Genomic DNA, 15,593 nt, shown 5'->3' with positions numbered 1-15,593 from the left:
TGACCACTGCAAAACAAGTCGCAAAATCAAATGGTCACATGGATGCAGTGGTGGGATTCAGCCAGTTCGCACCATTTTGGCAAAACCGGTAGCTATTTTTTTGTTGCCGAGACCCAAAATGGACTTCCAGAAGCAGCATCCACACAAGAGAACCGGTTGTTCACATATTTGAATCCCACCACTGGGTGGATGCCTCGACTTAATATAGAAATTCTAAGCTCCTTTATTACGGTCATAAGTTGAGGACTACCTGTTGAGTAACCCAACCAATGTGGTCTGGATGTGGATTCTTTGCCATTCCTATAACTTGCATTTGGATGGCACACTAAATCACAAACCAGACAAACAAAATGTAACTCAGTGTGCATGGCCAACGTTGCTAGTCTTTTTTGTGGTTCATCATATGCTGCAACCCTAGAAAAGTATCAATTCCATGCTGCAACCTTGGAAAACTATCAATTCCATGCTACAAACTCAGAAAGTGATCAATTCCATAATATAGGGCATGTATGTATTGAGAAGATTGCCCATAGTTGACTTTTTCTTAGTGGACAAGAAGGCGGGATTCAAACATCAGGATCAGCCATCATGAGGTCTATCTGTTCCTCTAAAGGTAAAGGTAAAGGTTCCCCCGCACATGCGTGCTAGTCATTTCCGACTCTAGGGGCAGGTGCTCATCTCCATTTCAAAGCCGAAGAGCCAGCGCTTGTCCGAGGACGTCTCCGTGGTCATGTGGCCGGCATGACTAGACGCCAAAGGCGCATGGAACACTGTTACCTTCCCACCGTAGTGGTCCCTATTTTTCTACTTGCATTTTTACGTGCTTTCGAACTGCTAGGTTGGCAGAAGCTCGGACGAGTAACAGGCGCTCACTCTGTTACGCGGCACTCGGGATTCAACCCACCAAACTGCCGACCTTCTGATCGACAAGCTCAGCGTCCTAACCCACTAAGCCACCACGTCCCTTAGTCTGTTCCTCTACAAGGCCACAAAGTTACTCAGGCTGAACATCAACCTGCTGCTAAGCTTATAAGCCGCCCTGAGTCCTCGGAGAAGGGCGGGATATAAATGGAATTTAAAAAAAAAATAAGAACCACCAGAATTCCAAAATAATCCCCTAGCTGAGATCTGCTTATCAAACATACATGTTGTCACTGGAAGATTTTAATCTCCTTCACCTGCATTCCATCTTTCCTGCCAGCTGCATCTCTCTCTCTCTCTGCACTCTAAGATATGCAGAGTCCTCTTCTCCCCCAAGGAAGTGGATCCAGTACATAGAAACTACAATGTTTTACTCATAATGACCTCACATGGCAATTGATGCAAATCAATTTCCCCTTGCATGCACAATGACATCGCAATCTGTGTGACATCACTTGCCTTCCCCATGCAACCATCCTTGGTTGGGCACATTCCTGCCAGCCAGGAAAGCACAGAAGCCTTTTGTTCCCATTTCTCTGCACATCTCTCTAATTGCACATGCCAAAAGTTTAATTACAATTGTGCACAGCAAGTAGCTTTTCAATGGAAAAACTACAAGACTTCCTCCAGTCAAGAAACGGGGGGACATATTACTACTCCCTTGAACGATACAAAATTAAATATTGAGATGTTCATGAGGTTCCCTTTGGTCCCAATAAAATCCAAGAGTGCATGTGTTGTATGCCAGCAATAGGGACAATGCTTGTATTTTTTTTTATAAGTCATACATACCTAGGGGTCATCTAGAGGTGACAAGATAGCAGTGTTCCAATATCTAAGGGGCTGCCACAAAGAAGAAGGGGTCAACCTTTTTCCCCAAAGCATCTCAGGTCAGGGCAAGAAGTAACAGATGGAAACTTATCAAAGAGAACTTCAACCTAGAATTAAGGAGACATTTTCTGACAATGAGAATAGTTAATCAGTGGACCAACTTGCCTCCAGAAGTTGTGGGTGCATCAATCAACACTGGAGGTTTTAAAGAAGAGATTGGACAACTATTTGTCTGAAATGGTATAGGGTTTCCTGCTTGAGCAAGGGGTTAGACTAGAAGACCTCCAAGGTCCCTTCCAACTCTGTTATTCTATTTCTACCTGTCTATGTAACTTATTATCTGCCTGTCCCCTCTCCAGCCCCACTTGTAAATACTCCAACAGTTCTTCCCCCAGTATTATTGGCATCACTTGTTATTATCTTCTCTACTACTCTTTAACATCGTGGCAAGCCACCTGGCAGAATCTTAGTGGGAGCCTAGAACCAAGGTGAATTCCACAATTGACCCTGGAAATTCGGAGCTCAGGAGATATTTTCATTTAGTTTGAGGACATACTCTTGAGCCACTGGGTCAAGTGCAGGATCAACCTGTGAAACAAGATGCCTGGAAGTTTCAGGATATGGTAGGAAGAATCCTCAATCAAGTTCAGGTCAAGTGAAAGGAATCCCATCTTGCTGAGATCTCGTGAAGTTCTCCAGATGTAGGATCAGTTCTCCCTAGAAGCACTACAATTGGACCAGTCAACTCTGATCCTAGAATTCTCTATATAACCTCTGGTGATATGGAGAATGTGTGCCGTCTGTCCAGGCTAACTATCATGTGGCCCTGAATGACCCTTGATCTGAATCCACTCTAATTGTTTACACAAGCTTTGGCAGTAGTTATTGTCTGTCTACCCAACGAAGGTCCTCTCAGAGCAGAGAGACCGGTCTTTCAGAGAAGGAAATAGATTTCAGTTAATGTATTAATCCCAAATCATAGTCACACAAGTATTTAGTCTACATTATTTTAGTGGAACGAGGAGTGCTATGAAATCCCTGCATTTCAATGTTTCAGAACCACACCAGGAAAAAAAAACATTATGTAATTTTTAAACTGTCAAACCGGTCCAAAGTAGATCTTCCAGCACACATCTCCGCTTCAGAGACGGCTGTACTGCCTTCAATTCCTATTTGTAGACAATGGATCAGGATCCCTGCAGTGACCTGATTGAAAGCAAATCTCCACATCTATAGGCTCACGTCAATGGTCACCTCATCCCTCAGCAGCCCTCAGTAGCAGTCCCCATACCAGATATCATGATGAGTCTACTTGCTTGACCCTGTCATGCACCAATAAGATTAGAATAACAGAGTTGGAAGGGACCTTGGAGGTCATCTAGTTCAACCCCCTGCTCAAGCAGGAAACCCTATACCCATGGTGGCGAACCTATGGCACACGTGCCATAGGTGGCACACAGAGCCCTCTCTGTGGGCACGTGCCCCATCGCTGCAGTCCTAGGCCTTCAGTTGGGTTTTATAAAACCTTTTCGCTTTAGGCCTCCGCCGCCGTGTGCAAAAAAAGGAAGGTTCAATCGATCAATCAATTTCAACTTCTCGTGGGGGAAAAAAAGATCTCGCAAAGTTGGAATTGATTGATTGAACTTTTTAGTCCCACCCAGTCTGCCATTACACCGCAGCCACGCCCAGCCAATGGGCCACACCCAGCCAATGGGCCACACCCACCCGGCACCTGACAATACATAAGTGGGTTTTGGGTTGCAGTTTGGGCACTCGGTCTCTAAAAGGTTCGCCATCACTGCCCTATATTATTCCTGGCAAAAGGTATCCAATCTGTTCCCAAAAGCCTCGAGTGATGGAGTACCCAAAACTTCTGAAGGCAAGCTACTCCACTAATTAATACTTCTTACTGACAGGAAATGTCTCCTTAATTCTAGGCTTGATCTCTCTCTGATAAGTTTACAATTGTTACTTCTTGTCTTCCCCTCAGGTGCTTTAGAGGATAGACCCCTCTTTTGTCTGTGACAGTCCCCCCAAATATTGGAGGCTACTATCATGTTACTCCTAGTCCTTCTCTTCATTACACTAGACATACCCAGTTCCTGCAACCATTCATCAGATCACTGCAATGAAATAAAAGAGGAAATGTCCATTACACATTATAGTCTTGCAGTGTTGCCAGTGTCTGGAAAGTCAGTTTCAGAGCCGTATAAAATCTAAAGAAGACTCTTTTACCCCATGCTGAAAGAGATTTCCAGGATTTCCTTTTGGCAAGGCTACTCTAGAGGCACCAAAGTTGGGGTGCTCACTGCTTTCTTTACAGAGGATGTTCTGAGAAGCCTATTATGCACTTAAGCCTAAATGGAAATCTTCACGTGGTCCACAAAGGCCAACCATCTGGTATATACTCTAGATGCTAAGACCAGGCCATAGAGGAGTCCTTGGTAATGTAACTCATTCTTCCTAGATACCATTTTGAGGAACCTCCAATTGGAAGGCTTGACCTGGATTAAACAGACCATCAATAATCCACCAAAACTAGGAAATTGCATGGGTATGAGCTTCTGCTTTATAGCTCTGGATTTTTAATGTCTCCATTAAGGTTCAGTGCCAGATGTGTTTGCCCAGCTGTCTAAAACTCTGGACATCATTCCAGCTCCCATTTTCTTCAGCGCAATAAAGAGAATAGAAAACAGCTAAAGAAAATCAGAAAAACAGAAAGGAATTCTATTGCACAACATCCATAAGTGACGTATCACTTCCTTTTATCCTGAGTTGCTTCTCTTTGTTTCTGGAGTTGGTAGATAGCATAAAACTTGGCTCTTCGTTAACTTGTGATTTCCAGAACGCACCCCTGAGGGATACACTCCCAAGACTCAACTGTCCTTGCATGTGACCTCCCAAATGTGCTAACATTTTAAAGTGGCATACAGGTAGTTCTCAATTTACAACCACAATGGAGCCCCAAATTTCTGTGGCTAAGACAGTGGTGAGTTTTGCTCCATTTTACGACTTTCTTGCCACAGTTAAGTGAATCACTGCAGTTATTAAGTAACCTGTTAAGTGAATCTGACTTCCCCACTGACTTTGTTTGTCCGAAGGTTGCAAAAGGGGATCACATGACCCTGGGACACTGCAGCCGTCATAAGCCCACGGCCAAATGTCTGAATTTTGATCAGGTGACCATGGGGATATTGCAACGGTCATGTGATAAATGGCCGTAAGTCACTTTTTTCAGTGCTGTTGTAACTTCAAACGGTCATTAAACAAATGGTTGTAAGTCGAGGATTACCTCTACTAACTTGGGAAACAGTGGGGCAATGAGAAAAGCATTTTTCTTGATTCCTCTAACGACTGGCCATTCAGGGGCAAATTTGTGTTAAAAGTGGTCCTATAAAGCCCAAAGGATGTTTCCCTGTCTCCTACTTGCCCGCCCCCCCACAAAAAAATTAAGACTGCAATAATCTAAGAACTAAAAGGATGAAGACAGTCTCCTCCTTCTTTGGGGGACAATTTATTGATAAATCAGGAATGAAAAGTGACTTGCTAAGCATAGCAAGCTTTCCGTGAACTTAAGCAGAAGATATATCACGTCCGCCAGTGCTTTTTTTGTAAAAGAAAAAGGTGCCGGAACTCACACATGTCATACAACCCGCCTTGCCTACCCTACAAGGTTCCATCCAAAAAAGGTGCTGGAACTCCGTTCTGAGCATTCTATGACAAAAAAAGCCCTGATGTCTGCCAATGTGAACCACAATCCTAGCTTGTCTAGTTCCACCAAATCTGTTTGTTGTTTGTTTATTTTTTCCATCATCATCATCCCTTTGAAGAAGTTCAGAAATAGCATTCTAAGGGGCTGGGAGGTTAATATGAAAAACTTGGGGAAAAAATCTTGAGATCTTCGAAGCAGTGACAGCGAAGTTCCTGGGGGTCTAAGCTCTAGGCCACAGGTCTGCAACCCGCGGCTCCGGAGCCACATGCGGCTCTTTCAGCCGTCTCCTGCGGCTCCCAGTCCTCTGCCATGTGCAGTCCAAAAAAAAAAAAAGTGGGACTAAAAAAGTTCAACCAATCAATTCAAATATGCAGGGTAGGTGCATATCTCACCTTGGCTCCACTCTTTAGTTCTGTTCTGCGCATGCGCGCATGTATGCACATGTGCACACATTTTTTTGCGGCTCCCAGTATTTCCTTTTGTGAGGGAACCGGTTCCGAGTGGCTCTTTCACTGTTTCAGGTTGCTGACCCCTGCTCTAGGCTGATCACCTTTACTGTTTTGTGACGTATTACGGGCAATAAGCATTGAACGAACTGCAGTGGGATGATACAAACTGTATGAAAGCATCATCTAAAAGATGGCCTTCTTCTCAAGCAAAACCCCATAAAGGTTAACTCTTTTCTCTCAGTCTATAGTGTAAAGCAGACATGTCAAACTCGCAACATCACATGACATCACGGAACGTATCAGGAGTTTTGCCATTGCCGGCAATGGGGTGGGCGTGGCTTTCGGATGACGCCCCTGGTGTAAAGGATACCTCTTATCACTTAAGAAGCTAATGGCTTCACTCCCCCTCTCTGTCTCTCATCCTGTCAGGCAGGTTGACATCTGTTTTGTGTTTGTGTGTGTTCTTTTGTCTTCACAAACCTTTGGGGATCTCATTCCTCTCTTTACTCCTTTTCTGCATGACAATGAGAAGAATCATGAGTAGGATTCACTTGACCATTTTTACTGGTCCACTCTTTGCACCCGCTCTGAAATAACCCAGCTCTGAAATAACCCATTTCGCGTGACCCAGGCCAAGAAGGTAGCTCCCACGTTCTGTATGGATAGATGGAAACAAGGAGGTGGGCTGGGCCTTCTCAGGATTTTGAGGAACCATGTTGGCTGGGCCTTACTAGAACGGTTCAGAATCTCCTCTGCTCTACCAGCCTCACCTCCTTGACATAAGGTCACATCTGGTGCTTCTTGATTCCCCAACCACCATTCCAAAGAGGGAAATCTACTCATGTATCCTCTCCCAATCTGGAAAGCTGGAGTTCTGCTGTGTTGCCTTTCATGGCCTCTGCAATGATCACAGCAGTTGGAGGGTTACTATGACTGTCACCACCTGGTGCTACTCCAGCTGCTTAAAGAACATTGTTTAGTGGTGGTGCTGGCAAATAAAACATTTCCCTGCAGGTGACCTAAGAACTGAGTTCTTTTCTTATAAGGATAACCAGAAGAACAAAAAGACAGGCAGAGACTGGTAATTTTTGCATACTTCCCCATCCAAAACTCAATGGGACCCAACTTAGAATTAAGGAGAAATGTCCTGACAGTGAGAACAATTAATCAATGGGCCGGCTTGCCACCAGACGTTGTGTGTGCTCCATCACTGGAGGTTTTTAAGAAGAGACTGGACAGTCACTTGTCTGAAAAGATATGGGGGTCTCCTGCTTGAGCAGCGGGCTGGACCAGAAGACCTCCAAGGTCTCTTTAAACTCTGTTCTTCTGTATTCTGAGTAAGGAGAAGGAGCTCTTGAGGAATCTTTTTTTACTGTGGTTGCTTATGCTTTGTCTATTTAATAAACCAAGATTAAACAATCCATGACTTACTGCCATACATCTATCATCTAGAGCAGGCATGTCAAACTGCCGGCCTGCAGGCCGGATGTGTCACGCCAAAACCACGCCCACCACATTGCTGGCAATGGAGAAAAAGTCGCGATACGTCGCATGATGTCACATGACATCGCGAGGTTGACATGCCTGACTTAGAGCAGTATATTAACCAAGTCAAACATATACTTCCTCTGAGCAAAATATTTAATGCCCACAGATAATAGTCCAGACTTATTAACTATAAGGGTAATCACCATACTTCCCTCCAGATGTTTTGAACTGCAGTTTTTACCACTGCACTGGTTGTTTTTTGCAGCCAGTGTGGATAGAAACCTGTCTGTCTGTCTGTCTGTCTGTCTCTCTCTCTCTCTCTCTGTGTCTCTGTGCTGACTTTCACCTTTTAAAGACCAAGGCTGTTCCACCTAAATTAATTAACTTGGAAAAGTGTTTCTGCATTTAATCAAGTGTCAACTGGTTTTCCACCATATATGTTGGGGTCACAATCCCCACCAGCCAGCATGGTCAATTGTCTCCTTCTGCAGGTGGGTAGGAAGAATAGCAACAACATTGAAAGGAGTGATAATTTAAAGAATAAAGAGATGGCTGAGAAACATCTTGCTACCATGATGAGTGCCTGGCTGAGGAATTCTGGGAGTTGAAGTCCACAAGTCATAAAAGGGCCAAGTTTGAAGACCCCTGGTTTAGGTCTTGGAGGAGTTTGCAGATGTCACCTCAAGGGTTCTTCCAGCGATCGCTGAGAAGTTAATGGAGGATGGATACAAGGCTAGAAGATCAGAAAAATGCAGACCTTCTTCCTATTTTCAGAAGTGGGCAAGAGGACTTAGGTAGGTATAGATTGGTCACCTTGGCCTCAGTGCTAGGTAAAACTTTGCAGTGAAGTATTAAGCAGTTCATTTGTGACATTTTAAGGGTGGGGGGGGGGAAAGCACTGTCTGGCAGGAGCCAGTGCAAGTTTATGAAAAATTATGACAAATAAAGCAGATATAGTGGTACCTTGGTACTCAGCTGCTTTGAAATTTGGTACTTGCACATTTTGACGTGAACATTTTGTCCCAATACTCATTGTTTGTTTGGTACTCAACGCACAAGCTGGAACCTGTGGTTGTTGGCTGCCTTTGTGACTCATTGCATTATTCCTTATGGGAAAAATTTGTTTGGTACTCATTGTTTTTGGTACTCAATGCGCCTCCTGGAACCAATTAAAAGTGAGTACCAAGGTACCACTGTACTCTTATTTTGGTATAGTGACCAGTTCAGCTGATCAGAGAAATGCAGTGGATGTAGTCAATCTATGCAACCCTTAGAGTTTGTTGAACAATCAAGACCAAAAAAATGTCCATTTCTTATGAAACTGGAAGTGCTGAGTGGAACTCTGGCAAAGCCCAGCAAAATGAATTTCAGTAGCCATGAATATAAAATCTTGTATTTGGGTAAGAAAAAGCAGAGGTATGTGCATCGGACATGAGGAACATACTAAGCAGTAGCCCATGCAAAAATTTAACGTATTCTGGAGGGCTACCAACTGAACAATAGCCAAGAGTGTAATGCAACAGGAGAGAAAAAAAGCAAATGAATTTCTATTCTGTATCAACAGAAATAAAATATTAAAATCAAGAAAAGTTACAATCCCTCTCTATTCTGAGCTGTTCAGATAGCATGTAGAATACTGGGCCTGAATCCCTCACCATATTTTAAAGGAATAACATGAAGATGTTCAAATCCAAAGGCCAAGAAACTGCAACATTTCCAGAGAGATTAGACCAAGTTAGGGGCTTACGAGAAAAAAATTATGAGGAACAGTTTGAATTTCTGGGTATCATTACAGTAGCTTGCAGGAGAAAAAACAACTACTGGGAGACACAAGACACGATGGGTGATCATGTGGAATACAAGATAGAATTCTTCATTGTTATCTCAGAAGATAAGACACAATGGGTATGCATTAGAAGAAAGCAATTTCAATCAGATCTCTGAAATAAATCATAAGCATTGTTCAGCAATTGACAGACTGCCTCAGGAGTTGGTGCCCTCTTCTTCGGAGGCTTAAACAGAGGCTAGGTGACAATTTATCAGAGATGCTGTAGTAGTGGATTCTTGCTCTGAGTAGGCAGTTGACTAGAACATCTCCAAGATCACATCCCAGCCTTACATTATGCAATCATGAAACATTCCCAAGGAAGCTGATGAATAGAAACCTATGAAGAAAGCTGGATGACCCATCATGGGTGTCTCTAACTTGAAGAAGTGATGGTTAGCATGACATACAAGAACCATCATGTCCATCACAGAGGAGGTTACTGTTTCTCTTGAGCAGTAATTCTCAACCCTTTAACATGTGGACTTCCTTCCAGAATTCTCCAGCCAGCATGCCAAGGTTGAGAACACTTTTGTAAAGAACAGGACGTGAACCACTAAGCTGCACACCAAGAAAAGGATTCCTTGCAAAACAAACCATAGTAAGGACCTATGGACAGTAGAAACTCTTCAGATATGGGTGAAGATGACTTTTAAAGGGGGGAGATTCTCCTTTGTTAACCATTTTCCCATACCAGTATTGGGTTAGGTTAGATCAGGGGTGGGGAACCTTGGCTCTTTTATGGCTTGTGGACTTCCAGAATTCCAGAGCCAGCCATGCCACAAGTCATAAAAGAGCCAAGGTTGTCCACCCCTGGATTAGATGGTCTTTGAGATCCCTTGCTCTAGGTCCAAATCAAACACGTAAATTCAAGTCTTATGGCTGGAGGCAAGTCCACAAACCAGATGAAAAATAATCATGCACCTTCCTTCTTTTTCCCTTGCACCCGATTCTCTGGGATATATTATTTCTAAACACAGACCATTGACTTAACTGTGCAATTAACCACTAGACCAACTTTGAGCAAATATGTCTACATATCAGGGTGCCGCCGATCAAAGAATGCCGATTGGTGACCCCCAGGGGGAGAGCGTTCTCTGTGGGCGCGCCAGACCTCTGGAACAGCTTACCGGTTGAGCTCCGGACGGCCCCCGACCTTCGCTCCTTCCGGCGCGATCTTAAAACATTCTTTTTCGAACAAGCTGGCCTGGTCTGACGGGATGGGGTTGGGTTTTTAAAATTAGTTTTTAACTTAATTATGTATTGATTTTATGGGCATGATGTTTAATTGGTTTTTAATGGTTTTTTAATTTTTGTATCTGGTTTTTTATTGTGTATTGCCCTGTTCACCGCCCTGAGTCCTTCGGGAGAAGGGCGGTATAGAAATCAAATTATTAAATTAAATTAAATTAAATATTTATAGACATATATGTCGTATTGTGGTCACACAATAGGACCAACCAATCCAAACCATTATTGCTCCTTTATTTTTAGCAGCAACACATAGGTGTTGTTTTTTTTTTAAAAAAAATCCTCCTCTGTGAGATCTGGATTTAAAATGGGGTACAGGTCATCCTCAACTTAGAAACACAATTGGAAGCAGAATTTCTGTTGATAAGCAAGGTGGTTGTTAAATGACTCACACAGTTGTGGAGCAAATCCAGTTTTCTCCTTTAGCTCTTCTTGTTGGAAGCTGGCTGAGAAGGTCACAAATGACAATCACATGAATTTGGGACACCACATACATTATAAACACATACCAGTTGCCAAGGGTCCAAGTTTTCATCACATGACCATGGGGATGCTGTGATGGTTGTTAAGTGTGAGGAACCGTCATTAGTCACTTTTTTTCAGTCCACCTTGTAACTTCAAATGGTCACTAAGCAAACAGTTGTAAGTCCAGAATTATGCATGGGGGAGATGTCAGTGCTCTGAGATTCCCTGTACTTGTGATGCTATCCTTAGGAATGTTTGCTATTTTTTTTTACTGAGAAAGCCATATTATTAGAATTAGGGTGCAGGACAAATTCAATTTAAATATTAAAGGTTTTTTTCCCCCAGAAGTAAACAAGAGGCCAAAACAGTGGAGTCCTGTTCTTCCACTATTTCCACAAAGCAGGCTTACATTTTCTTTAAACGTTGAAAAAAGAAGCAAAAAAAAAGACGGCAATTTCAAGAGGGGGATACGATGGTCTCCCAAACACCCTTCACACGTATTTTGCTAGAATGATAATGATAAACAGATTGCAGCAAAAGGGCGGGTTTTTTTTTAATTGCCCCTTGCACGAATCTTTCTGAAATTGTCAAATGTGCCAAGGGGGGGGGAAAGAGGGTGTCTTATTACATCAGCTTTCGGATCAGCCCGCACGAGTGCAGAGGCAGAGGTCGGGTTCTCAGAACCAGAAAACAAATCAAAGGAAAGGATTGGAAAAGAATGCGAAGAAAAAGGGAGGAGGGCTCCCCCCCACACACACACACATTGTAGCATTATGTCGTAATTCTGAGCAGCTCTTCTCTGCCTTTTTTTTATCCGCGCTTTCCCCCCCCCTCCAAGACAAGGAAGGGAAAGCGCATTCCTTTCCTCTCTCCCCCACCTCGCGGATGCACGCAGGCAGACAGGGCAGGCAGACAGACAAGCAAGCAAGCAAGCAAGCGCACTCGCACGCCTTTCCAGGCACGCAAACGAGAGAGAGAGAGAGAGAGAGAGAGAGAGAGAGAGAGAGAGAGAGAGAGAGAGAGAGAGAGAGAGAGAGAGAGAGGGAGGGAGGGAGGGAGGGAGAGGGAGGGAGAGAGAGAGAGAGAAGGAGGGAGGGAGAGAGAGAGGGAGGGAGAGAGAGAGAGAGAGAGAGAGAGAGAGAGAGAGAGAGAGAGAGAGAGAGAGAGAGAGGGAGGGAGAGAGAGAGGGAGGGAGAGAGCGAGAGCGAGAGGGAGGGAGAGAGAGAGAAGGAGGGAGGGAGAGAGAGAGGGAGGGAGAGAGAGAGAGGGAGGGAGAGAGAGAGCGAGGGAGGGAGAGAGAGGGAGGGAGAGAGAGAGAGAGAGGGGGAGAGAGAGAGAGAGCGAGAGGGAGGGAGAGAGAGAGAGCGAGAGAGAGGGAGGGTGAGAGAGAGAAGGAGGGAGGGAGAGAGAAAGGGAGGGAGAGAGAGAGAGAGGGAGGGAGGGAGGGAGAGAGAGAGCGAGGGAGGGAGAGAGAGAGAGAGAGGGGGAGAGAGAGAGAGCGAGAGGGAGGGAGAGAGAGAGAGAGAGAGAGAGAGAGAGCGAGAGGGAGCGAGGGAGAGAGAGAGCTGTGTCTCCAGCGCACGTGGTCGGGGGTGGGGCCTCGACACGTCATCCGCTCGCCCTCAGCCAATGGGAGGCGTTTGAAACGCGGAGCAAACACGCAACGTTCCAAAACTGGGGGAAAGGAGGAGGAGGAGGAGGGGGGGGGAAAGACACAGGCGACGCCAACGTTCCATTGTGCCCTTAGATCCCGACCACGCGCTACCGCATCTCTCTCTCCCTCAAGCCCCGCCCACTTTTTATTTTTATTTTTTTACTTCCAAGCCCCGACGCCACCAGCGCTCCCCCCCCACCCCACCCGCTTCTCCCCAAAACAGCCCATTTAAAAACCAGCCAGCCTCGGAGCTCTCCTTTTAGCACGTTTCTCATAAAGGCGTCTCACTAGACAGGCGCGGGGGGGGCGGGGGGAAGGAGGGAGGGAGGGAGGGGGTAGACAGAGGCGGAACAAGTTAAGTATTATCATATGATTTCCCTCCTCCCCCTCTGTCATTTTCATTATGCAAATAAAGGAAAAGGGGAGGAAGGCGGCGGGGAGGGGGGGGGAAAGCAACCGCCTCGCCGCCACCGCCCTGGAAAGCGCCAAACAGGAGCGAAAGGCATGTCTTTCCCCCCCCCCCACATAAGGAAATCCGGCAGATCCAAAGCCGGGATTGGGGGATTGGAAGAAGACACGAATCACCGACCGAAGGGAAAACTGGGGAGGGGAGGGGGCGGTCTTCCCCTCCCCAATAGCTTTTTTTGAAAAAAAATAAATAAAAAAATTTGGGCTTGCGGGGAGGCCCGATTCCCATCCACCGACCCACCCACCCCGTTTGGCGCATAACTACATGACATCTTAACTCACCCCGCCTCTTTTAGTCTGCCACGCGTTTGCCTTGCACGGAACGTCTGATTAAAAGTTGCGGGGGGGGAGAGGAGGGAGGTGGAAGAAAAGGAATGGGGGGCGAGCAGCTTTCGGACGTGGAGAAGAAACCGGGCGCTGCCTAGTCGGGAGGAAACCTCTTGGAAAGCCTTCCTAATGAATTGGGGTTAATTTTATTTAAGGGGGGGCCTGCTTTAATTAGCGATTAGACGGGCCGAGGCGTAATTTTTCCCCCCTCCCGTCTCATTGCAAAACGGGGGGAAAAAAAGATCGATTATTTTTTTAAGGGAAGAGCTGCAAGGAAGGAACCTAGCCTCTGTAGTCTGCAGGAAACGAAAATTATATGTGTGTATATATATATTTACTTTCCGGCTAGCATGTGTCAGCAAATCTGAAAGCGTCAAAAGTAGAATACGAAACCGACTCCGTTCGAAAGCTAAGATCCGTCCTGTGCCCGGGAATAAACCCCGATTAAATCATCGGGGCTTACTTAAGAGTAGACGTGGAGACAATGGCGAGATTCACCCAATCGCCCCTTGCGCAATCTGCCCCCCCTTAAAACACCCGCTTTTCTACTCTCCCCGCCCAGATTTTAATTAATATATATATATGTGTGTGTATATATATATATATATTAATTAAAATCTGGGCGGGGAGAGTAGAAAAGCGGGTGCTTTGGGGGGGGGCAGATAGATAGATATATCCCGGACGGGGAATTGAGGGATAGGACAGGACAGGAACTTCCCAATAGGAAACTGACGACAAATCAGGTGACTTCTCTTTCATTACAACATCGCAGCTGAAACAGCCAAAACACGCTTACAAGATCAAAAGGAAATAAATCGCCTGATTCTCTCTCTCTCACACACACAAACACACACGATCCAACCCGCCCAAAACGGCACGATCCACCATGCATTTTACACGGAAGCAAGTTCTGACGAATGCGATGGGGCCCGTTGTGCAAAAAAAAAAATATACACCCACCCACCCACCACCCAAAAAGTGCATCCAGGTCGCAAGCAAATCCGTAGGCGCGCTTTGCACCGGGGACTTCCCAAATCTCACTAAATTCAGGCGGGTTTGCTTCCCACCTTGGGCTTCTGCTTCTTGAATAAAAAGGATGCCCGCAATTGCAATGCAAACTTTTGTTGGCTCCTTTGCAGCCATTCAGTTCGGGGAAAAGGAGGGGAGCTGCCCCCGTCACCCAGCGCCGCAATTCTTTTTCTTTTTAAGTCTTGTTTCTATCTCTTAATTCCAATTTTGCACGCTCTTTGCTCCCGGGCGCCTCTTCTTCCACCGCTGTTTCTTGCTCACTTACCACGTGTTTGTTGCTGAGCTTGCCATTCCAGAAATCTGGCCGCTTCTAACAAGGTGTCAATGCTCATTTCTTGGAGCTGCGTCTCAGGAAACGATCCAAAGTCTTGGGAGACTTCAAAGTCCCCCCCCCCCTCCAAAAAAAAATAATAATAATAATTTGAGGGGCAAAAACTCTTCGCTTCCCCGCCTCCTCCGCGGGATCTTGCTGGGCTGGCTGGTCTCTCCCCAAAAAATAAATAGAAAACCGCAACGCCGGCCAAACGATCGCCCACCACCCCGAGCTTCTACGAAGCTTCCAGACGAGAAAAAGGGCTTTGTAACAAGATGGCGAAGTGTAACAGAAACACAACAAGAAAAAAAAGGGACTGACACTGCCCTCAGCTACTATACTCAGAGTTGCCTCCAAAACCCGGCCTGGAGTCTTGCGTTGGACGGGACAGGAGCGCTGCTCAAGCGGGCGGGGGCGGAGTAGAGTTTCTCTTTCCAGTAAAAGGGGTTGATAACTTTTCCTGGGCGTCACCCTTTCGCGGTGCACGTGGGCACCCGCCTGTTAATCTCTTTCCCTGTCAATTAAAAACCACCACCACCACCACCACGCAAGTTAGCAAAGTGGGGAGGTCGGGCCAAGTCTCTTGAGAAGTTCACAGGACTTCTCTGCGTAGTGAGTGAGGTCTTCCCTCCCGTCTTTAACGCCGAGCGTATCTACGACGGGATGGGATACTACTGCGCGTTTAAACGCAAATCACAGGGCAAGGCAGCGGGACAGTTCCGGTTTTTGTTTGCAGAAAGGGCAAGTGACAATCGCAAGGCAGGGGAAGCACGTGTTTCAATTTGGGAGTTTCCAGACTCCCAACTACTAGGCTAACAAAATTACAAAAACACGGGGGTGGGGGGGGGGAAGAAATCGTC

The 15,593-nt window shown here is 45.7% G+C and overlaps 1 protein-coding gene across 1 annotated transcript in view; it reads right to left on the bottom strand.

Moving 5' to 3' along the window:
* The window catches only part of MNT (MAX network transcriptional repressor), a 73,988-nt gene extending 59,000 nt beyond the window's left edge, over window positions 1–14,988 (bottom strand). Inside the window, exon 1 of the mRNA XM_081346587.1 lies at window positions 14,686–14,988. Within this exon, the coding sequence (XP_081202713.1) occupies window positions 14,686–14,752 (67 nt within the window). The 5' untranslated portion in view covers window positions 14,753–14,988. The remainder of the gene's footprint in view (window positions 1–14,685) is intronic.
* Window positions 14,989–15,593: the final 605 nt, after the last annotated feature.

Source organism: Vipera berus (assembly GCF_964194415.1).
Source record: "Vipera berus genome assembly, chromosome: 1".
NCBI lineage: Eukaryota > Metazoa > Chordata > Lepidosauria > Squamata > Viperidae > Vipera > Vipera berus.
Note: the sequence above shows the minus strand (reverse complement) of the source record. Positions and strands in the feature narration are given on the sequence as shown.